The 25,154-nt window shown below is 51.8% G+C and overlaps 1 protein-coding gene across 2 annotated transcripts in view; it reads left to right on the top strand.

The window, feature by feature from the left end:
- Nucleotides 1-24,903, top strand: part of LOC149345365 (longicornsin-like) — a 172,789-nt gene extending 147,886 nt beyond the window's left edge. For both annotated transcript variants that reach the window (XM_089542748.1, XM_089542747.1), the window contains one exon: nt 24,613-24,903. In XM_089542748.1, the coding sequence (XP_089398874.1) occupies nt 24,613-24,761 (149 nt within the window). In that variant the 3' untranslated portion in view covers nt 24,762-24,903. The remainder of the gene's footprint in view (nt 1-24,612) is intronic.
- The last annotated feature ends 251 nt before the right edge of the window (nt 24,904-25,154 follow it).

Below are 25,154 nucleotides of genomic sequence, written 5' to 3'. Positions count from 1 at the left end.
ACATCTCCAAGTTTTCTGATAGTCTTTTTTTGGATTTTAGTGTCGCTTCAGACACGCCAGCACATTTGCCCACATGGAACACAGTGTGGCATACGCTGCAAGACACACCATTTTGATCTTCGACTACGGACTCCCACTCGGGACATTCTTTGTCGTCACCATTCATTGTAATACACTTGGCAGCAGCAGCGGTCAGACAACTGATTAAGAGGTATGCGAAGAAAAATATCACCAACCTGCGATAGTACAGGGGAAAAAATGTGTCACAGGGATGTCGCCGTGACCACCGCTGCCGCCAATGTGTCGCCCGATGATGCCGCGGCGCCGCTTTTTATCCCAGGCCTGTCGATGGTAACGACGCCAAACGGATCACAGATTTCTGGTCGTGATGAACAAGTTGGGGCGTGACGAAGGGCACATGCACCGGCTCTTTTTCGTCGCAGATGGTGTTGTAGCTTGCGTCGGCGCAACTCGGCGTGGCATGGGCACACACACCGGCTCTTTTCTTTCGTAGTATTGCAACTGGCTTCGGCGGAAATCTGCGATAGTACAGGGGAAAAAAATGTGTCACAGGGATGTCGCCGTGACCACCGCTGCCGCCAATGTGTCGCACTAAGATGCCGCGGCGCCGCTTTTTATCCCAGGCCTGTCGATGGTAACGCCGCTAAACGGATCGATTAAGAAGAGATTCCACGACCTCGGACAGAAGGACGCGCCCACGGCCACTCAGCAGTTCCCGGGGCGCTCCATGGCGAAGAATGAAGTGATGCAAGATGACGGAGGCAACATGTGATGCGGTAGCAGCAGGAAGAGCCGCGGTTTCGGCATAACGCGTGAGGTGGTCGACGGCTGCATTAACCCAGCGGTTGCCAGCAGCAGTGTAAGGAAGGGGGCCGTAGAGGTCAATCCCAACTCGATCAAAAGGACGGGAAGGGCAAGGGAGAGGCTGCATCAGGCCGACTGAGTGGTGAGGAGCCGGCTTGCGACGTTGACAGTCAGGGCACGAGCGGACGTATTTGCGGACGTAGGTGAACATACCGCGCCAATAATAGCGGAGACGGAGTCGCGTGTACGTTTTAAAGGAACCGGCAAGAGCAGACTGCGCGTCATTGTGAAACAGGGCGCAGAATGCCGACCGCAAATGGGCAGGGACGACAAGCAACCACTTCCTGCCGGTAGAGACGTAGTTGCGACAGTACAAGAGGCCATCACGAATGGCGTTGTGAGCAGCCTGGTGGCGTAAGGCACGAGGCACGGGTGCCGCCGAGGAATTTGAGAGAAAACGTACAAGCGAAGATAATCCAGGGGTCATTTTGTTGCTCGCTACCCATGACATCTCTTGGAAACTACAGTGAAGCGCAACCGACTGGCGAGTGGCAGGCAACGTCTGGCGGCAATGGAGAGCGGGACAAAGCGTCGGCGTCGTTATGTTTCCGGCCGGAGCAATAGATGACACCGATATCATATTCTTGTAGGCGTTGGGCCCAGCGAGCGAGGCGGCCTGTAGGGTCTTTCAAGGGGGCAGCCAGCACAGGGAATGGTGGTCCGTGACGATATCGAAAGGGCGGCCACAAACGTAAGGGCGAAACTTTCCGATTGCCCAAACAATGGCCAAGAATTCGTTTTCGGTTACTGAGTAGGTAGATTCCGGTTTTGTCAGTGCAAGGCTCGCGTAAGCATCGACATAATCGGGGAATCCAGGTTTATGTTGCGTAAGGACAGCACCAAGGCCCACGCCACTGGCATCGGTGTGAATTTCAGTGGGAGCACTGGGGTCGAAGTGTCGTAAAATGGGAGGCGCTGTGAGTAGCCGGCGTAAGGTGATGATGGCGTCGTCGCAGTCAGGTGACCAACCGGAGAGGTCGTTGGCGCCCCGAAGAAGGGTCGTAAGTGACATGGTTACCCCAAAGGCGTACTGGCGCTAAAAAACGAAGACAACACACACAACACGACAGGACTGGCGCCAACTTCCAACTGAGTTTATTCACAAAAAAATCACTCGTTTTTAGCGCCAGTACGCCTTTTGCGTAAACATGTCATGCTACAACCAACTAGCTCAAATCAAACTATTGCTGGTCGTAAGTGGCGCGATGATAGAGGCAAAATTTCGGACGAAACGTCAGAAGTAAGAACACAGGCCGAGAAAGCTAAGAAGTTCCTTCAGAGTCGAGGGCTTGGGGAACTCAGCGACGCCACGAAGTTTAGCTGGGTCTGGAAGCACGCCATATTTAGAGACGACGTGACCTAAAATGCTCAGTTGGCGGGCGCCAAAGGGACACTTTTTGTGATTAAGTCGGAGCACCGCGGCATTTAAACATGTCAATACGGGTTCACAGGGTAAAAAAAGCCGTCTAGGCACGGTCATCCTCCGCCACAAGGACCTCCCAATACCGCGAACACAGATCTAAAGATGAAAAGAATTCCGCGCCCTAGAGGCAGTCAAGGGCGTCATCGAGTCGCGGCAGCGGTCTTTGCGGGTGATCTAGTTAAGGCGCCGATAATGGACCCAAAACCGTCTTGTGCCATCTTTTTTCTTCACTAGAACGACAGGAGAGGCCCACGGACTACTGGATGGTTGAATGACGCCGCGCTGAATCATGTCGTCCACCTGAGTGTTGATAATCTGGCGTTCGGCTGCCGAAACTAGGTACGGGCGTTGACGAAGCGACAAGTGGGCTCTGGTGTCGATCTCATAGGTCACGGTAGACGTGCGGCCCCGTCGGTTTTCAGCTACGTCGAAGGAAGAGCGAAACTGGATTAGTAGGTGAGGAAGTCGGGCGTGTTGCGGTGTGGCAAGACTGGCGTCGACGAAATCAGCGAAGGCGTCGTCTGTGGCCAAAGCGGGAAATGCGGGCAAAGTAAGAGAATTAGCAGGAAGACAATATTATTCGGCGCAACGTTCAGGATCGAGCAAAGAGTAGACGGGCTGAATATGGCCAAGGCATTCGCCACGCAGAAATATGCAGGGGCTCAAAAAAAAAAGGGTTCGAGATCGGGATGAGGCTGCAGCTGTCTTGAACAGTGAGCACAGCGAATGGCAGAGTCAGACCCTGTCGAGAGATGAAGACGTCGGATGGTGTAAAGACGACGGAACCGTGATGCAGTGAGGTAGGAGACAGGGACAGGAACAGATGAGCATGGAGGAATCTCGATGTCTTCAGCCACAGACAGTCTGCCCCACGAAGATGGCGTATCAGGCGAGGCAGCACTGCACGGAAAAAGTTTGAGCTCAGCACGAGCGCAGTCGACGAGAGCCTCTTGTTGGGGAGGAAGTCCCAGCCTAATATAATGTCATGCGAGCACGATGAAAGGACGACGAATTCAACAGTATACAAAAAACGGTGAATGATGACCCTGCCTGTGCAAGCGCCTAAAGGCGAGATTCGCTGCAGATTAGCTGTATGAAGCGAAAATCCGGATAACGGCGTCGTCAGTTCGCGAAGTTTGCGGCACAGTTTCTCATTGATCACAGAAACAGCAGCGCTAGTATTGACAAGCGCCAAGGCGGTGGGGCCCTCGACAGAAACGTCGAGCACATTCGTTGGGGACAAACGAGGCCTTAAACTTGCCGCTGAATACGCAGTTCTTGCCTCGGGAACTGCGAAAACTTGTTTTCCTGGCGCATAGGGGAATGAGGGCGCACTGGGGAGACAGAACGGCGCCGCGGGGATGGCGAACGGCGGCGTGATAATGGGCGGCGATCGGAGCCATCAAGCTGTTCGGCAGACGACGGACGTGGCGGGGGCTGTGGTGCCGCGTAGACATATGTTCTGGGGTCATCCACGGTGGTAGCACACGGCGCTGGAAGAGGCGCGCAACGTGAGCAGGGACACCACATGCATATTGCCACCGTCCGACCAATCAGTGGCGCCGTACCGCAGCCGAACTGTTTAAGCAAGGACTTGCCAAGCCTTGGGCATTCGAGGTGATCGAAGATCGTCTTCTTCCTCGCTCGAGCTGCCTGCTGGCTGGCACGTCCACCTCGTCTAATTAGAACCTGGGCTATTTCTTCACCCGTTTGTCGGTGACATATTTGGTGGAGCCGCTGGGTAACGTCCCATGTACTCGGATTGCGAGGACACTCTCGACACCTGTTCTCCACGCGTGGACACAACACCCGTCCACAAAGCGAGCCGCCGGCTGCGAGGCCTACAACCGGATCATGGTTGAAAAACAGCGCACAAAAGACTAGACACAAGAGTAAAGGCGACGACAGGACAAGCGCTGAACTCACAACTAAGGCTTTATTTCGAAAACCTGGGTATATAAGGAAGGCATAATCATGAAAACAAAATTGAACAAACAAAACTATGACAAAGATAAAACTATCGTGCACCCGAAGCCCAGAAACCGCCAAGAAACGTGATTTCGTTATCACTTAAAGCAACCGAAGGTTTGCTAACGCAGCCCCGTTGCTCCGTTGCGATGAAGTATGCCTCTGCTACTTCCCGCGTGGTTTGATCTCTGTGAGAATACAACACCATTGCTTGACTTAACAAAGCAGTGCACTTTTTCTTCTTCTTTTTCATCACTGCACACCCCTCACAATGCATTGATGCATTGCATTGATGGTTTGCATTGATGAAATCCTGCCACCACTGTGTTGCTGACAGTTTCCGATCACAACTCACGAGGATAAGGAATGCCGGCTACCAAGATGCAATGGTGAACGAGGCTTGCTCAAGATTACTTAAGTGTTTCAAGCGACAAATGGCCCTGAATGCACCACTCAACAGTCCAGAAAAAGAAAAGAAAAGCACCTCAGTTGTGCCATATTTGCACCAAGTCTCCCACGGACTGAAAAATGTAGGAAGAAGGTTCAACGTTGATGTTTTGCTGTCTGCTCCTGTCAAGCTTAAACAAGTGTGTGCTGCGATAGAAAGGAAGAAAGTGTCGAAAAAGAAAAAAGGTTGCGGTGTCGCGCACACGGATCCGTTTGTCAACTGCCGCACGTGTGTCGTCTACAGCTTTCCCCTTTCCTGCGGAGCCCGCTACATCGGACAGACCGGCCGTTGCTTGAACAAGCGTTTGCAAGAACACAACAACAATTTAGAAAAAGGCAATGACCAATCTTATCTTGTTACCCATTGTAAGGGGTGTGCAGTGATGAAAAAGAAGAAGAAAAAGTGCACTGCTTTGTTAAGTCAAGCAATGGTGTTGTATTCTCACAGAGATCAAACCACGCGGGAAGTAGCAGAAGCATACTTCATCGCAACGGAGCAACGGGGCTGCGTTAGCAAACCTTCGGTTGCTTTAAGTGATAACGAAATCACGTTTCTTGGCGGTTTCTGGGCTTCGGGCGCACGATAGTTTTATCTTTGTCGTAGTTTTGTTTGTTCAATTTTGTTTTCATGATTATGCCTTCCTTATATACCCAGGTTTTCGAAATAAAGCCTTAGTTGTGAGTTCAGCACTTGTCCTGTCGTCGCCTTTACTCTTGTGTCTAGTCTTTTGTGCGCTGTTTTTCAACCATGAACCTATACCAACTCGCCCAACTTAACGTTCTACTACAACCGGAGTTCAGCCAACTGTCAGCTCCGGTAAGAGCGGTAAGAGCAATGACCTCAACCGTGGCTAGCCAGACGACTCAGCATTCCGGGAATGCCCCGCCATTCGTCCTTACGCACCTCGGTCGCCGCCGCCGTTCCACGGGGACAGGTTCGAGGACGTAGAAGACTGGTTGGCCAGCTTTGACCGAGTGGCAGGCTTCAACGAATGGGACGGCGAGCGCAAATTGCGCAATGTCTACTTTGCGCTGCAGGACTCAGCCAAAACATGGTTCGAAAATCACGAAGCCTCCTTTACCACTTGGGAAGTGTTTCGTCGAGAACTCCTAGCGACGTTTACCACCAACGAAAGAAAAGAAAAGGCTGCAATGGCTCTGCACTCGAGGTCCCAGCAGTCCAACGAGAGCGTCGCGATGTTCGTCGAGGACATGACGTGTCTGTTCAATCGGGCCGACCCTGCTATGCCAGAGGCGAAGAAGGTACGCCACTTAATGCGCGGCGTAAAAGAACAGCTATTTGCCGGACTTGGCCGTGACCCGCCAAGAACAGTGGCCGACCTCACATGCGAGGCAACGAGTATCGAACGCTCTCTGCAGGAACGGGGCGCGCACTACGGACGTGAGGCTACTGTAGCAGCCGCTTCCCAGTACACGCCTACGTTTCTGCCCGCCGAGGAGCTTCGGTAGCTTGTAAGAAGCGTTGTGCGCGAGGAATTGGCGAAACTTCGCTTGGAAGCTCCACAGGCCAGCGTCGCTGCCGTAACGGACGTAGTCCGTGACGAAATCCGACGAGCTGTGCAGCCGCCCCCAGCTCCACACCCGGCGCCCTCTGTTATGACGTACAGCCAGGCACTACGAAGTCCTGGGCCAGCGATGCAAGCCTTTTCCCCCGTCGTTCCCATGCCAGTGCCATCTCTGCAGTACCCGAGCGCAGCAGTACCATCTGTGCCGCAGGAGTACAGGCCCCGCATGAGCAAAGCGCACGTGTGGCGTACGCCAAACAATCGGCCGCTCTGTTACCACTGCGGGGAGCCCGGCCACATCCTCCGCCACTGCCCCTACCGCAGAATGGGTTTAAGAGGGTTTTCACCTGACGCACCTCGACCGCGCTACGGTGAAAGACCACGGGACATCGAGCTGTACCTGGCTGATAACGTGCAGTCCTCGACCCCGCGGCGGCGCCAGTCCAGATCGCCATCCCCAAGGCGGTTCTCTTCGCCCGGCCGCCCATCGACCTCTGGCCAGTTGAGAGGTCCGTCCCCTCGTCGGGAAAACTGAAGACGGCGTCCTCCGGGGGTAGGGCCGCCGCTACTGGACCGTGTCAAGAGCCTCCATTCGAAGATTCGCCGCGACGCTCCGACCGACGACGACCTGACCCGACGACCTCAACGACGCGCTGCGACCGACTGGTTTCTGCCGAAATTCCGGTATCCGCTGACAACCACGACGTTACTGCACTGGTGGATACCGGCGCCGACTTTTCTGTAATGAGCAGTCGGCTAGCCACGGCCCTGAGGAAGGTACTGACCCTTTGGTCTGGGCCGCAGATCCGGACAGCTGGTGGCCACATCGTAACTCCGATCGGTGCCTGCACTTCGCGAATCCAGATCCGCGGAGTTACTTTCCCTGGTTGCTTTGCTGTGTTACCCGAGTGCTCCAAGGACCTCATACTCGGTTTGGATTTTCTTCAAGAGTACGGTGCCGTTATCAATCTACAGGAGCTCATCGTGTCGTTTTCCACCGAAGGCCCTGTTGACGACGATACCGAGCCACGCAGGGCTAAGCTATGCGTCTCTGCCGACCAGGTAGTAATCCCGTCAAGAGCCAGCATGTTTGTTACCGTAGAGTGCGATAACAGCCCCAGCACTCGTGGCATCGCTGAAACCAACATCTCGCTGCTCCTTGGTCGGCACGTCTGTGTTGCTCGCGGAATTATTGAATTGAACAGTGGGCGAACCGAACTTCTGGTGACCAATTTTGGTTCTGAACCTCAGTGTTTGCCTGGCATAACAGCTATTGCGTATTTCGAAGAACTTTGTGAATTCGCGGGACAGCACGCGTTGTCCGAAATCCCGGCATCAATGGAGGTACCGACCACTCCCATAAAGACCGACGTCAACCCGAACCTCCCGTCTCATCAGAAACGCTGCCTGGAGAGCATTATCGACTCTTTCCGCGACTGTTTTGCCTCGACCTCTAAAGTTAGGCAGACTCCGCTCACAAAGCATCGCATTATTGTTGACGCAAACCAGCGACCGTTATACCAGCCGCCTTATCGGGTCTCTTCGAAGGAACGTGACGCTATTCGCCGACAAGTTCAAGAAATGCTCCAGGACGACGTGATATAGCCGTCGACGAGCCCGTGGGCATCGCCTGTTGTTCTTGTGGCGAAGAAGGATGGCACCCTACGGTTCTGTGTTGATTACAGGCGTCTAAACAAAGTCACCAAAAAGGACGTTTATCCTCTGCCGCGGATTGATGACTCCCTGGACAGGCTACGCCACGCCCCGTATTTCTCGTCACTAGATTTACGTAGTGGCTATTGGCAGATCGAGGTGGACGAGCGCGACCGGGAAAAGACCGCCTTTATTACACCGGACGGTCTGTACGAATTCCGGGTGCTCCATTTCGGACTGTGCTCGGCTCCTGCCACCTTCCAGAGAATGATGGACACCGTGCTTGCCCACCTGAAATGGCAGTCCTGCCTCGTCTACCTGGATGACGTTGTCATCTTCTCCGCTACGTTCGAAGAGCACCTGAGGCGCCTGCGCGCCGTGTTCGCCGCAATTCGTTCGGCCGGTCTTTCCCTCAAGCCCGAAAAGTGTCACTTCGCTTTCCAGGAGTTGAAGTTTCTGGGCCACATCGTGAGCGCTAAGGGAGTAAGCCCTGATCCCGATAAGACAGCCGCCGTCGCTGCTTTTCCCATGCCAACCGATAAGCGAAGTGTGCGCCGCTTTCTGGGCCTCTGCGCCTATTATCGGTGTTTTGTGCGGAACTTCTCCCAGATTGCTGAGCCCCTCATACACATCACGAAAGATGCCGAACCGTTCTTCTGGGGCCAGGAGCAACAACAGGCCTTCGAAGACCTCCGCAGTCGTCTGCAAAGTACGCCCATCCTTGGCCACTTCGACGAGTCAGCCGACACTGAACTGCACACAGACGCCAGCAACATCGGCCTCGGTGCGGTCCTTGTGCAGTGGCAGGATGGTATCGAACGCATTATCGCATACGTAAGCCGCACCTTGTCACGCTCGGAGGCGAACTATTCCACTACTGAAAAAGAATGTCTGGCAATTGTGTGGGCAGTGACCAAATTTGCCCATATTTATACGGCCGCCCGTTTCGAGTTGTCAGTGATCACCATTCGCTGTGTTGGCTAGCGAACCTGAAAGATCCCTCGGGGCGGCTTGCACGCTGGAGCCTTCGTCTTCAAGAGTTCGATGTCACCATCGTTTATAAGTCCGGTAGGAAGCACAGTGATGCCGACTGTCTGTCTCGTGCCCCTGTCGAGGACAACCGAGCTGATCCCGACGACGATTGTGTTTCTCGGCGCCATCTCCACGTCCGTCCTCACTCAACACCAAAGAGACGACAGTGAACTCCGGCCTCTCATTGAGTATCTTGAAGGAAGCGCAGAGTCGCCCCCGCGACTCTTCTCACGTGGTCTGTCGTCATTCTGTTTGCGCGATGGTGTTCTGTATAAGAAAAACTACCGCCCGACGGAAGCTCGTCGTATCTGCTCATCGTACCTGCGGCTTTGCGCGAAGAAGTCCTGCAGGCGTGCCATGATGACCCATCTTCTGGTCACCTGGGTTTTTCTCGCACTTTGGCGCGGATACGCCAAAAGTACTACTGGCCCAGGGTTGCGGCAGTTGTACAGCGTTACGTCCGAACTTGCCGCTAGTGCCAACGTCGCAAGACGCCACCGACTAAGCCAGCCGGACTACTACAGCCCATTGATCCGCCACAAGTCCCCTTCCACCAAGTCGGCATGGACTTACTCGGCCCCTTTCCGCAGTCCTCGCTGGGTAACCGCTACATTGTGGTGGCCACCGACTACCTCAGCCGGTACTGTGAAACTAAAGCTCTTCCCCGTGGTACCGCTGACGAAATTGCGAACTTTTTCGTTCAAAACATTGTGCTTCGTCATAGTGCCCCCCTCGTCGTTATAACTGACAGGGGAACGGCGTTCACCTCGGCCCTCACACAGGAGGTTATGCGCCTGAGCGGCACGAGTCACCGAAAAACAACCGCTTACCACCCTCAAACGAACGGACTCACCGAACGGCTCATCAAGACGATCGCCGACATGATCTCCATGTATGTTGACGCAGACCACCGCAACTGGGATGCCATACTACCTTACGTCACTTTCGCCTATAACACTGCACTACAAGAAACGACGCGTTTCAATCCATTTCGTTTAGTGCATGGTCGCGAAGCCACCACCATGCTGGACGCAATGTTGCTTCCAACTAGTACTACCTCAACTGTTGTGGGTGCTGACCACTTTGTTCGTCACGCCGAGGCCGCCCGCCAACTCGCTCGAGAGCGCATCCGGCACCAGCAAACCCACGACGCTCGCCGCTATAACCTCCGCCACAGAGCTATTAGTTACCAGCCCGGCGAACAAGTCTGGGTTTGGAGCCCAATCCGCATGCGTGGACGCTCCGAAAAGCTTCTGCGCCGATATTTCGCCCCCTACGAGGTACTCCGCCAAGTAAGTGAAGTGAACTATGAAGTCCTTCCCCAAGGAACAGTTCGCTCCTCCAGACGGCCGACCTCCGAAGTTGTCCATGTCGCACGGATGAAGCCATACCACGCCCGCTAGCGCTTCAGGCATGTCTACACCTGCCGCCGGACACATGCAGCGTCCCTTCTCTTCGTGCTGCCCATTGCTGCGGCACCGAGTCGGTGCCCTTCAGAGAGGGGGGAGCAATGCCACCGTCCGACCAATCAGTGGCACCGTACCGCGGCCGAACTGTTTAAGCAGGGACTTTCCAAGCCTTGGGCATTCGAGGTGATCGAAGATCGTCTTCCTCCTCGCTCGAGCTGCCTGCTGGCTGGCACGGCCACGTCGTCTAATTAGAACCTGAGCTATTTCTTCACCCGTTTGTCGGTGACAATATCAAATGGGAAGGTTGTCACGGGTGCGCCAAGGGTTGATACGAGCAGGAGCTGGTCGGGTTGGAAAGGCAGGCGGCGGCGTCGGAGGATACAAACGGCTCGGCCCTTGGTCTTCGGACGGCGTCGACATATGTGAGCGGCACCGCAGCAGGAGCCGGCGCACGAGCAGGTGGTAGCGAGCGCTTCGGACACTTGCTTCCGAATCACAGTTTGCAGGGTCGGATCCAGGTTGGAGGGAGGTCCCTGAACGCCGCGAAGAAGTGACACCTGTCGATCCACCTCCTCAAGCACAGTCTTTGATCTGGTCAAGCAGCGAGCTGTGAGAGGTTGTTACAGCGAGGCTGGAAAGCGAGTCAGGCTGCACGGAAGTTGGTAGCACCAGAATGCGCTGCTTGCAGAGCTCATCGCAGCTCTGACACACGGTGAATACGTCGGCAACGGTGGTAGGGTTCCGGGCGATAAGCATCTGAAATGCTTCAGTTTCGATGCCTTTCATGACATCCTTAATCCAGTCCGCGTCGGACATAGACGAGTCTACCCTGGTACAGAGGTTGATATCATCCTCGCTATAACTGGTGAACGATTCTTCCTGCAGCTTGGCTCTCACTCGCCGGCGCTGTCCGGCGCGCTGCTTGTGTACTGCAGGGCACCCAAAGATATCTGAAAAGGCTCGTTTTAAGGCCGACCAGGTGGTACATTCTGCGTCATGGTTCCTGTGCCATAGGCTGGCCACGTCCGAGGGGTAGAACACCACATTTTTGAGCTTCATGGCGTCGTCCGACCGGTTGTGGCCGCTTACCCGCTCGTAGGACCGTAGGAGGGAAGCCAATCCTCCACGTCGTTATCATCGGATCCGCTAAAAATGGCTGGGTCCCGCTGTCGGAGAGCGCCAGGGCAAACGACGGGCGTTCTCGAAGGGGAAGATGACTGGCTTGCGTCGGTGGACATAGCTGAAGCGATGGTTCTGATGCGAAGCTCCAGGACGTAGGCCAAAGACTGTTCCCAGCACAGCTCCAACAAATTGTAGCAGGATTTCCGGGGAAATAGTTTAAGGACAGCTAGCCAAAATGCCGGTCCGAGCTGCAGTCATCAACCCAGAGATCTCGCGCCGCGCGCTGGTGGTGCGTCTGCCGCCGGTGCTCATCTTCCTCTTTACACTATTTTTTTAAGCCAGCTGCTATACTCTGTAGCTATTTGATTAGCTGCGGCATATAAGGTCAGGGGTTGGTTCCAATATCAACGTGGAGTAGTAGGAGCTTCATAGTGTGCAGTAAATCACAGAACACCGGACATAGCAGCCCTAGGCACGGCAGTACCGCACGTTAAGGGTCGTTCCACCGATAGTATTTGCTGTAGCAGTTGTTCACCTGCACGAAAAAGACCAGTGGGGTGGGGAACCGCGTGCCTGAAGTGCCGCTGTGCCGCCATGCCCAGGAAGCCATCCGGGTTCCTCTGTTGCTTTTGTGTAGGGCCGTGGCTGATCCATAGCCGGCGTGATACTGTAATCGTCACTGCTGGTTATCGTCCGTAGCGCCATGCTGTAGCGTCGGTCGATGCTCATGTCCTGCATGGGAAGCGTATCAGCCTCGTGCCTTCCATGTTCGCAGACAAGTTGCATACTTTCGGGCATTAACCATTTCAGTGTATCATGTCGGGCCATCGGCGCCAACAGCGCAGTGGCGGTGACATGCGCGAAAAAGACCAGCGGGTTAGTGAACCGCATGCCTGAAGATCACACAGAAGCCACCACCTCTACCAATGCTGTCTCTTTGTAGTACACTGCAACCAGTAGGCACGAATTGACTGCAAAAAACCAACAGAGAATGCTTAATACATTCGTATCGGAGCGAAAGCACGGATTTGAGCTACGTAGAACACGAAGGTGAGCACCCAGTGCCACGGGACGGAGCAGATGGAAGTTGATGAAGACGACACTCTTCAACGCACAGCGCTAGAGTGTGATTCAGTTTAACAGACGTGTTGGCTGAGGCGATAGCCTAGTGTTGTTTATTGCGAAAGCAATACTGCTTGCACTTTCTGCCCGTCGCGTAGCGAGGCCGGTAGCTACCAAGCGCGGCCTAGCGCGGCGCGCTTAGCGGTCTGACGTCACAACTGCAAGTGCGGGGCTCCAACTCGCGCCGTCGCGTAGCGAGGCCGCAGCTACCAAGCGCGGCCTAACTCCCGCTCCTGCCGCGTGCGGCGCGCTTAGCGGTCGGTTCGGGTGTCCACAAGATGACAGATAATTACTGCGCCGTTTTCTTTCCTCAAAAAGCGGTGCGTTCAAAGGGCAAGGCATGGCGCAGTATTTCTCTGTCATATCGATGTACACCCGAACCACAGGAAGGGAGGAACGCCACCACCCGTTCGGTGCGATGCCTTGCCCTTTGAACGCAACGCTTTTTGAGGAAACGAAATTCTCGGTCATCTCGGTGGACCCCCGAACCGCACCGTACAGGAAGGGAGTAAGTGGGAGTGAAAGAAGAGGGAAGCTTTTAGACAATCATCCGTTAGCGTCAGCCGCTCGTTTTGGCGACCAGCGGACGCATAAATCTCCCATCACGTGGGGGCCCTCGTGTGGTGAGTATAATGCCATGTAAAACAAATGGGCAAAACTTTCATAAAGAAGCTTTACTAACAGCACTACAAAGACACACCACCAGGATAGGATAAGATAGGATAGGAAAACTTTTAATGTTCAACAGAAAGAGGGTAGCCAGAGGGCTACCCGCCTAGACGACGGCCAAAAGGTCTTGACTCTCGGCGGCGGCTTCGGCCAGTCGGACGAGTTGTAACTGAGTCGCTGGGTCGGAGCTCAGTAGTAAAGTCTCCCATTGATCTTTTGTGTTTATACCTCGTCCCTCCAGGGGGCATGAGGACATTCCCATAGTATGTGGTCCAAAGTGGCCCTAAGTTCGCAGTTTGCGCATTTGTCTGAAAATTGCCCTGGGTACACAAGACTCCAGAGGGCCGGGTTTGGAAAGGTGTAAGTTTGTAACCGGCGCCAGTTCATGGCTTGGTATCTGGACAAGGATCTATCCGCTGGAGGAAGTCTAGCTCGTTGCAAACGATAGTGCTGTGTAATTTCTCTGTAGGTCAGCATGCGATCCCTGTCTGTAAAGACCACCTCGCTCGGGTCCGCCCGGAAGGAAAAGCCTCGGGCGAACTCGTGGGCCGTCTCATTACCAGGCAGGGATGCATGTGCTGGTGTCCAGACTAATGTAATTTTCCTGTCTATTACATGACGGCTTAGAATTGTATTCGTTAGAGGGGAGACCCGGCCCCTGCGGAAATTTAGAATGGCAACTTTGGAGTCACTGAAAATGTACCTCGCTTTTGTGCCTACACAAGCCAGTGCTAAGGCAGCTTCCTCTGCAGTCTCTGGGTTACCCGAGAGTATGGAGGCGCTTATTTTGAGGAGTTGTTTATTATGGACGACTGCGACGGTCATCGTGTTCTTACCATACTCAGCGGCATCCACGTAGACCACGTTATCGTCTTTGTAGGAGCGGAAGCGTTTCTCTAGCGCCTCTGCCCGTTTGGCCCGGTGCACTGAGTGATGAATAGGATGCATATTTCTGGGTAATGGGGGTACAACTATATTGTCCCGAATTTCTCCGAGCACGTCAACTTTGGCTCAGATTGAGTTTTTCTAGAATGGCCCTGCCGGTTGTGGTCCCGGCTAAGCGTTCGATTTGGGACGTTCTCAATGCTTCCGTAATTTCTTCCAGGGTATTCTGCATGCCCAGCTCTAGGAGGCGGTGAGTGGATGCACGGATGGGCAATCCTAGAGCTTGTTTCGTGCACCGCCTGATAATTCCATTTATCTTTTCCTTTTCTGAAACTTTAAGATCAAGGAAGGGGGCAGCATACGAGATACGGCTAACTACGAACGCCTGTACCAGCCGTAGGAGATTCTGCTCTTTCATACCGTGTCTCCTGTTGGCAATCCGCTGTATGAGTCGCATCGTTTGTTGCGCGCAGTTTTCCATCTTAGTTATTGCATCACCGTTATACCCGTTGCTTTGTATAATCATTCCTAAAATTCTGATTTTTTCAACATGAGGAATCGCCGCCCCTTGAGTTTGTAATTTGATATTAGGGATGGTTCTAGTTTGTCTTGGATGCAAAGGTTGATAAAAAAGAAGTTCAGACTTCTGCGGCGAGCATTGCAAGCCCCTACGGCTGACATAGTTTTCTACCTCATTTATGGCCTTCTGTAGCGTACTTTCGATGTGCGCATCGTGTCCACGGGTCATCCACACGGTGATGTCGTCCGCATACATGCAGAAATTCAAGCCATCTATCCCCTCCAGTCTTTTCGGGAGCCGTATCATGGCCACATTGAAGAGAAGAGGGGAAAGTACCGAACCCTGAGGGGTGCCTATGCTGTCCAAGTGTATGTCTTGAGACTGACTTTCACCAAAGTGGATGCGCGCTATCCTGCCCGAAAGGAAATTGCCAATGTAGTTGTATATGCGCTCCCCGTTTAAAAGAGCCAGGTTTTCTAGTATCGCCTCGTGTTTTACATTATCGGAAGCTTTAGTGAGGTCAAGTCCCACTATGACTTTCGCATCGAGCGACTTAGTGTCTAATATGTCATGTTTGAGCTGTATCATGACATCTTGTGTGGACAAATGCGATCTAAAACCCGTCATTGAAAGGGGGTATAAGTCGTTGTCTTCCATGAAATTATTTAGTCGCGTTTGTATGACATGTTCCATCAGTTTTCCAACGCAAGATGTGAGGGATATAGGCCTTAGATTTTCTAGATTGAGCGGTTTCCCTTGCTTAGGTATGAAAATTACCTTAGCGGATTCCCCTGTTTGGGAATCTCACCCTTCTCCCAGCATTCTTGCATGAAATTGGTCAGCGCTGTTATAGATTTATCATCTAGGTTTCTAAGCATTTGGTTGGTTACACTATAGGGTCCGGGGGCTAATTTGGTTTTAAGTTTTAGTATTTCTGGTCGAACCTCGAATTCGTGAATAGGGGCGTCTAGTTCGCTGTTGGATTTACCCCCATAGCGCGGTAAGGAAGTTTTGGTGGCGGAGCCTATATATTGACAACGAATTGCATCGACGAGTTTCTGCTCCGAACCTTCAAATTTATAACCTAATTTCTGTAAATTTTGTCGCTGTGTTAATTTACTACCTTCTGGATCGAGGAGGTGCCGAAGGAGGTTCCATGTTTTGGCGAGGCCGATATTGCCCTCAAGCTGGTCACACACTGTTTCCCAGTTCTGATCGCAGAGTCTAAGTGCATATGCCTAAATCTCTTTGTTGTGGCGCGCTAGGCGTCTTCTGAGACTGCGATTCTACTTTTGTCTCTTTAATCGCTTTTCCATACTAGCTTTGGCCTCCCACATATGAAGAAGGCGGCTGTCTAGTACTTCAAGTTCCGCGTTGTCGTCGAGCGTTTTAGTCGCATTCTTAGCATCCCTGCGGAGTTCCTCCGCCCATTGTTCTATGTTTGTGATTTCTGCCTCTCTCCCGTCCTGGTTACGAGCGTCGCGGAAAGCGTCCCATTCGATAATATGCGGGGAGCGCGTTGGGCGCTTGGCAGGGCCAACGTCAGTTTCCTTGACAAGAATGTAATGGTCACGGCTTAGGTTTAGCAAGGAGTTGGACCAATTAGCTGTACCCTCATTCTTCACCAGGGTGCGGTCTGGGGGCGTGTCAGCGCACACGCTGTTACCCATTCTTGTGGGGGTGAGAGGATCCGTGAGCAGGGTGAAGCCCATTTGCTGTATGTCTAGCCATAGCTCTCTCCCCTTTGTACAGGGCCGCGGGTAGCCCCACGCAGGGTGGTGGGCATTGAAGTCACCTAGAATAACCAGTGCGTGCTTGCTGCCGATACGCATCACTTTTCTGAAGAGGGAGTCGAATTTAACTTTCTTTTGACTTGGATGCTATAAATATTCAGAACGAAAAGACTGCGTTGGGTCTTTTTGGCCGGAATAAGTTCGACGAGGACGTGCTCTATGTGGCGTATGCCCGTGTCATGCTCAATGGCCGCAGTGTTCCTTCTAACGAATGTGGTAACATTTGGTTTGTCGCCCGCGGCGTCAAAAGCTCAAACCAGGCGCAGCCAGGGCTATTGCTTTTGCAACTTACCGGGCTTAACCAAGCTAAGCCTCTGCCAAATTTTTTGCCTGGTATTTAATGGACATGGTTATGTACAGAAAGGCTATCTCGCTGAGCGGCCCATAAAGGGGATCTGTTAACGCATCCGTGTGGGTTCGACTCCCAGTCATGATTATTGCAACGGATAATCTCCGTAAAGTCGACGTGGAGGAAGTGTCCGGTGTATGCGCGCAATCCGTTCGGTGATCGCTGCGATCTGTGCCCTGTGCTCCGGACGTCCTTCTGCCTGCCTAGACTTCGCGCCACTAAACATCGTTGGTGTGAAGTGCTGGATATAATCGCCATCCTGGTCCCGGAGCTTCTGCGTCCTGCGCCTGCCGCGGTCATCGGCCATGTGTACCTGGTCTGCACCGCCCGGCTGTGCCCCAGCCCGCCAGATCTGAGCAGGCATCGCCGCTCATCGCAGCCCCGTCCCCTGTTTCGTCCACAAGACACGACGAACTGACGACACTGCCGCGACCAGAACCTATGACCCCACCGACCGGAGACGCCCCTGACAAGTAAATACACTGTCCCCCTCAACGTTTTTGTCCCCCTACCCATGCCGATCTGTGCGTCCAAGGGCCTCGGCCGTCGGCTCCTGGCAACCTGCCGCCCGGATACTTCGTGGACCGGGCCTCATTTGATCATATCTCTCATCGTGGCGGCCAGCCCTTCACCACCGTGCCTATTTTGTTCTGCCCTAGAACCCCACCACCGTATCAGGCGTTCCTTCGTCGATGTCTTCTTCTATTTACGATCGGGGCGATGACTCGGTGGGCCCGGGTAATGTGACGAAGAAGACGATACTCGCAGTGGCGCGGGACAAAGCAATCGCGCTAGGCCATTGGCCATTAAATCATCTCTTGTTCATCGTTCATCGCGCCTCATTCTTCGGCTGGCCGCCACTTAACAATATTAATTTAGTTTTTTTTCTCTTTTTCATGGTTTCACCTCGAACTCGCATCTTACGCAAATTAGGTTCGTTCCTGATTTTGAAACATTAGTAACCGCGGGAAGGAGCAAATGGAAGTTGATGAATACGGCGCTATCCAATGCACAGCGCGAGATTGTGGTGCAGCTTAACACGACACGGGTTGGCGGCGACGATAGCCTATAGTGGTTTCGCTGAGCAGCCCTTAAAGATCTGTTCGCGCTGTGGTCGGTTAGACTCCCAGTCATGGATATTGATTCAATTTATTTTTCTCTTTTTCATGGTTTGACCTCTCACACAGCTGAAGGTCAAAAATAGGCCGCTGGCTATAGAAGCAAGAGGTCCCGTATTGAAGCTTTCGCTTAAAAAATCCATGCTGGAGCCATGTTCGGGTAGGCCATGTTCGGACAGCCATGTTCGGACAGCTATGTCAAAATTGTTAAAAAAAAGGAGTCCCTCAATCAACCTCGGTTGCCTTATTGATTTTACTTCTGCAGTTGACGACCAAGGTTTTCAAAGATGAAGTATAATGCCATGTCTCCCAGTTGTCTTTCTTTTGGTTCTATCTGATCTCTCTTTTATGCGCATCCCAGGAATACAAGGCAATCTCGACTCACTCCCACAAAGACCAACTTAACCTTAGCGCAATTTGCTTTACCTTCCACAGGGCAGTTTCCGAAATGTTTATGCACTTCTAGCACGCGTTTCCAGAAGTCTTCCGACATAGATAATGTCAAGACTGAATTTGTGGGCTGCCTGTGAAAGGGAGGTGTTTGCGTGATAGTGAAGAAATTTTACATTAACCTGTCTAGATTTGTCATTAGATTTACGGCCAAGAATATAAATTCCAGCTATACCTGTAGGCGTTATAACTGTCGTCGTTATTAATATGTCTTTTTTATCTTTCGCTCCTGTTCTTCATGCGTTTCGTCTTTTCAATTTTGCAAACAATAAAAAAAACTAGATTTTTGAGACGGCTCCTGATTTCAGTCATCCGCCTTTTTGATGATAAAGGATAACTGAGTGTCAAACTCCCTTATTGTTTCCTCGATTCCGCCCACTCGTCTCGTCAGTGAATCTAGACTGAAGAACTTGTGCTCAGTACCATGCACTATATCGTTAAGTGTCGAGATAGGCTCTTTAATTTCATTTTGAGTGTCAATTATCGCTTCAGTAGTTCCTTGGAATTAGTTTTGGCCGTCAGGAAGTTCCGAGAGCAACTTCTTTTCCGTAGGTCCTAGGTTTTTCTCAATATCTCTCGAGAGAGACCAAAAACTTTGTTTCTATAAGAGGACGATGCTTCAGGCGTCAGAGAAGGGTCCTCAGTTCAGGGCCCCTGTGGCCCGAGCTGCACTCGGGTGGCCAGCTTACGCTGAGCACTCAAGTCGGAGCTCGAGTACTGCGCCTCCAACTGCTCCCGATTTGCTTTGCGCATGGGATCTATGGACCTTACTGCAGGGAATTCTCACGTGAGATGATATAAACTTTTTGTTTGGGTGTTTGGTTGCACCAGGAACAACAATCTCTAAACGTGTCCGGATAAATTTTTGAATATATATGTATGTTTGGAAAGGTGTTCGTTTGGAATCGTCTCCAGGCGAAGGACTCCTTAAAGCTCTGTGTGTTGAGGGGTATATTCCCCTACTTTCTCATAGAAATTCCAGCCTCTCCTAGAAGACTCAGCTGAAGGGTATGAGAATGGGCGAGCTAGCTCGGACGGTGTGCCGGTGAGCAATCCGGTGTGCCTTCTAACTCCCTGCTAAGCCCCATGTGCAGGGTCCCAAATTACTGTGTGCAGCTGTCGTTACTCGGAGGGTGGCCTGCCAGAAATTTAACGGCTAGCTGGTTACCTTGGCCGCGTGTGAAATTTCTGCATGCTTCCTTTGAGTCCGAGATGATGGTCCACGTTATTTTTCTGTGGTTGCCATCGCCCACTGCCAGAGGGATAGAAAGGGCCTCAGCTTCAGGGGGCTAGGCAATAAAGGATTGTGGGCCCAAAATACTTGACACACTGTGGGCAGGGCATCAGTCCAGAAAAAAAAACGGATCATCTTTACAGGTACAGTTCGTAGAAACGTTTTTATTAACGTGTCGAGCAAGGTTGCTGGGCTGCCCGCTGATGGGAGTCGGTGTTGCTCAGGCTTTTAAAGGTGCTTATAGCGGGCCACGTGGTGCGAAGTCACAGTTGTCAATATGGAGCGTTGCACTGTCAGTTGCGGGACGCAAAGCATCGCATTCAGCGGGCACCTGGCAAGAGACACAGTTTCTCTGGAGGGCTCTCTGAAGGCATCCACGTCGATTACCGTTGATGCACCAGCGGCACCCTTGATTCCCGTGATGCATGGGTTCGTAGGTTCTGCCCAGCACGCGAGCCATAAAGTGGAATTGGTCCGCTAGGAAAATCCGCCAAACCCTGCAGACCAAATCAAAGTGGTCGCTGAACATGTTGCCGATACTGCTGCTGGCTTGATGATATTGTAAAAAAAAATTCTTAAAAAATCACAGTCTTCTGCGAGCAATTTTTTTGATAATGTTTTAGATATTTCATCCAATAGATAATTTATATATATTAAAAAAGTAAATATTGTCGCATGCTTCCCTGAGGTACGCCGGCCCGCACTATTCTTATTCTTCTAGTATTGCGCTCTCGTGATTCGGAGCTGTTGTCACTACCTAACATAAGTAGACATATTCCCTTGCCACTTACAGCACCTGGCTGCCAATCGTAAACTGCTGTTCCCTTCTGAAACTAATAAGGGAGTAATTACTCATTGGCATCCACCCAAGCGCAGCCATACGGCTACAAAGGAAAGCTATACAGCTTTCTCAGAAACTTCGTAGTTAAAGAAAAATTCGTCCTGGCCCGGACCAGGACGAATTTTTCTTTAACTACGAAGTTTCTGAGAAAGCTGTATAGCTTTCCTTTGTAGCCGTATGGCTGCGCTTGGGTGGATGCCAATGAGTAATTACTCCCTTATTACAAATCTACTCCACCTTGGGGGATTCCCCTAAAGAAAAATTCGTCCTGGCCCGAACCAGGACGAATTTTTCTTTAACTACGAAGTTTCTGAGAAAGCTGTATAGCTTTCCTTTGTAGCCGTATGGCTGCGCTTGGGTGGATGCCAATGAGTAATTACTCCCTTATTACAAATCTACTCCACCTTGGGGGATTCCCCTAAACATTTGACCTTCTGAAACTGTGCAATGTAACCTTAGTTTTGTTCACGTTACTTTTAGACCCATTGTTCTGCTCTGCCTCTCTAACCCATTGATCACGCTTTACCGTGCATCTCCTGTTCCCAATATAGGCCACTTAATACAATCCTGCAAGAAGGCGGCAAATAACATTGGCGAGTTTGTGTCTCCCTGCCTGACACCCTTCTTTATTGAAATTTTATTAACGACTTTTTTCAGGACTATGATAAATGGGCAGCCGTTATAGATATCTTCCAGTATTTTCTCATAAGGCTTCACTACACACAGATTCCGCACCGCCAGCATGACTGTGGAGGTTTCTTCCCATCTAATACTTTCTAGTATTGGGGTTCATTACATTTTTCATTGTGGTATACTGTCGAATATCATTTACGAAATCCTGCCTGATCATGTGTTTAATTGGAGCCTAAGGTTGCCCTCGATTCTATTTGCAGTTACCTTAGTAAATACCTTCTGGTCAACGGACACTAAGATCACCGGTCTGTAATTTTTCAAGTCCTTGACGTATCCTTTCTAAAGAATTAAGTTAATGTTAGCGGACTTCCCAGTAGGCTGGAATTCATAAGGCGTTGCGTGTGCAAGGTCAGAACAGCACGTTGGGCTTGTTGTTTTTCATCCACAAGTAGCAGCGTAGAAGACATGAAGGTAGCGCAAAGAGCGCTGACTGTTAGCATTTATTTTCAGAAACACACTACTTAATATTATCACGTTGCAGTGACGCCAGTCCAGCGGTCAGGAAGACAGCAACAGGGTTGCAAACGAAGCTCTTTATTTGGGCTGACTTCCGCCCGCAAAAGAACTGAATCACTCGGCGGCGGCGTGGAAAAAGAAGTTTATTTTGTTTTGTGTTAACAAAAAAATACAAAACAAAACAGGTGAACTCAATGCTCTGATCATTCAATCACATCCGCAGTGACGCAGCACTGAGCACGTCAGTAAGGCAGTAATGAGGCCGACACTCGACCGTCGCGCAGGACGATGAAGTATGTCGAGCATTTGCGCAAAGACTCAGCCTCGCTCTTTGACAGTGCGTCCACGCATGCTTGCTCAAAGAGGCGCGTGCGGAGTCGCTGCAACATTGGAAACATCGCTCTTTGCGGACGTACATTCAGGGATGCCACTCCACGCTGCCGCCACAAAACGAACATGCCGACACACAAGAGCATATTGGCAAACACTTCGGGCGAACTAGTGCGCGCTTCCAGGCGAGTTACGAACATGCGTGACACTAGTATCCAAAAGGTGCGCGCCACTACAGTCTAACATTGCGGGCCGTAATGTTTCTAAGAGATCGCATTGCGGGCATCGGGCGGAGGGCGCCACGCCCCACGCCGCAAGGCGGTCTCTTGTAGGCAGGACCTGCCAGCCTCGCAACCAGCCGAAGTCCCTGATGTCTGCAGGAAGTGCAGCTGAGGTCAGTTGGCGCCAGCGCGCCCGTCTCGTTTTCTGGAGTTGTCGAGGGTCAGCTGAGCCACCGTTAGTGCCTCACACATCCTGGAGGGCGGGGTTTCATCAACGTGCACATCGGGCACGCTGGCAGTCAACGGCGCCAGTGTGCGACAGACGTTAACAAAAAATGCCGGCGGCTGCTCGGCTGTACCGCCAACCACGTGTTGTGAAAAAAAAAAACGTTACGCGCTGTACCCAGGAAGTATGCGAGGAGTGTTGTCCCGGGATAGTCTGGGTTGCGCACGACATCGCGCACTCCTCGCAAAGCGAGCACGTTACACATGGTGAGGATGCAGGGTACACTGAACGCACTCATGTACGGCGGAAGGCGAATGAAGAACCGTGACACAAGCTCGGTTTTGCCCGCCCAAACGAAAGAGCCACAGGCCGTATTTAGCCTGCGTGCAAACGTGCGCGGTGGAGTTGCGACGCGGGCGGCAAAAAAACATGCGGCTAGGACTGTGGATTACACAATATAGCTGCGCTCTGTCATTGGAAGGCGGAAAGTTGACGCCACCGAGAGGCGTTTCTCAGCGTTCGTAAGCAACAAACATAACCAACAAACGTGCTCGTCAGTCGTAGAACTACAATTGCCCGGCACTCGTTGCATCGCTCAATTTAAAGTCAACAAGGAAACTTCGAGATAACAGGTCAATATCATCTACAGTAATCTAGAAACACGTAGGTACAGTCCTTCATGGCTGCTATCAATCGAGATTTGTGCAGTCGGTTCTCGCAAACAAAAGTGATAACACTCTTTTCCTGAGGCCTTGAGCGAACGAACGGACACTACAATGGTACGTGACAATATACTCTTGCCTAAAGCCGCCCCATATGCTACAGACACGTGAATTGCACACCCAGCACAAGCACTTTGCGCAGTCATGAAAATGATTACACGGATATCAAGTCAAGAAGATTTTTGTTAGCACTAGGGATCTTGTGCTGACTGACGTGAGTGTTCTCGTAGTCTGACTGTCTCTGCTGGCTCGATAATCTCACGAACCAGCTGTTCCCAGTATGTTTTCAGCACTTTATATCTTTTGGATTCAGCGGCGCAAGTTTTGGATGGGCAATCTCTGAAGTGAATTCCTAAAAGCCTGCACACTTGTCGACGTCACTTCTTTCATCTTTCAGCCTCTTATTGGTGCATCTGCCCGTTTGTCCTACGTACTTTTTCCCACATTTCAGTGGTATGGAATTTAGACGCTTTCTGCGCATTCCACAAAGCGACTGTTCTGGTTTGCTCTGCACCTTTGGTGTTGTAACGAGTCACCTGCGTTGACACGTCGGCAGAGGCCTTTCAGTTTTCCCCGGGCAGTAAGCACGACTTTAACTCCTGCTTTGCGACCAATCTTTATTAAGCGGTGGGATGTTTTGTGCCCTTAAGGTGATGATGATGTCCTCAGGCTGAATGGCACAAGCCCACGGCGGGGGATTGGCCAGAGTGCATAGCGGCAGCGCCTCAACTGTTTCTTTGTCTTTCATCCTCCTGCTCTCGTGACTTTGCTCGGCAGGGACACGCTTGAGTTTTAGGTTCTTATTCAACCGTTAAGAAGAAGGCAGAATACAGACCAAAAATGAGCATTTAAATGACATTTCGGCTGCCGCACGGGAGACTTTTTCACAAAAGCTCACAACCGTTCCTCAACAGACACAAGCAAGTGCGTGGGGTACCCAGCTCCAGTAAGGCGCTCAACCTGGTGACGAAAGCTGGATTAAACTGCGTGAATAAATTACCTTTTCAGTGCATTTGACTGAGCTTTCAATTGCTCTTTTCACTAGTTACGAATGTGCCGATTGGAAAGGTAGTGGCTTCGTCGCCTATGGGTTCATGAGGGCAGCTGACCTTCCCACTATTGAAATTAAATCTGAGATCAAGAAATCTCATAGAACCTTGCAAATGAGTGATAGTAATAGTAAGAGCCGAGAGGAATGGTTAAAGCACGCTACTGCCTTTAAGGTTGCGTCATGGGTATTATGGTTATGAGTATGGGAATGTCACTGCTGCCGCAGCGACATTCAGTGTCCTACAATTTGTCCAACTGTTAACGCACTTAGGTTGTGTCTGCTGCTGAAGAATACATTAAAACCTTCATGATAGATTCGGCCAGAGTTGTGTTATTGCCACGTTGAGAAATCAGCTGAGCAGGCGGCGCCCCAGTAACACTGCGTGCTTGTAGGATATGCCACAGGATATGGTTAGCGTGCTTCAGTTCAACAACATTCCTGAGCGCGTGTTGACGATATTGTCGCAGGTCGGGACTTCGGCTGCGCGCAGGGAATGATCTTCATGTGCCAACGGCGCTGCATGCGCCTGTACCCGGGGAGCACAGGATACTGCCGGGGGTTCCGATGCATGTGCGATACGCACATCCCCGTGCGGCCGCCTTTCATCCCGGGATAAGATCATCTCCAAAGAAGCACTGCCAGCGAGCGGGGGTGCGGAGCCAAGCATTCCGTCGGGTCCACGTTGAGCACGCGAGCCACAATTCGGGTGGCTCGGTCATGATTACCCGTACAACGAAAATAAAGGGCAGTTCGGCTAACAGGCGGGTTTCTTCGCCCTTTCTCTGGTTACTATCAGAGCCCCAAGAATCTGAAGGGGCATTGGGTGAGTCGTATTAATTAACCACGCTGGTGCCTAAACCATCAACACTGAACTTCCATTCTCCTAACATAATAAAACCAGCAGCAAAAGCGGGCACACGAGAGAAGGAAGCACGCAGGAGTGCGGTGAAAAGCAACTGTCTAACCGATATAAACGATATTTGGGGCGGTATTTGCTTTCATACGACTA

Source organism: Amblyomma mixtum, chromosome 5, assembly GCF_055824585.1.
Source record: "Amblyomma mixtum isolate Tamu chromosome 5, ASM5582458v1, whole genome shotgun sequence".
Lineage (NCBI taxonomy): Eukaryota > Metazoa > Arthropoda > Arachnida > Ixodida > Ixodidae > Amblyomma > Amblyomma mixtum.
The sequence above is the reverse complement of the archived record's forward strand: the minus strand, read 5'-3'. Positions and strand labels throughout refer to the sequence as shown.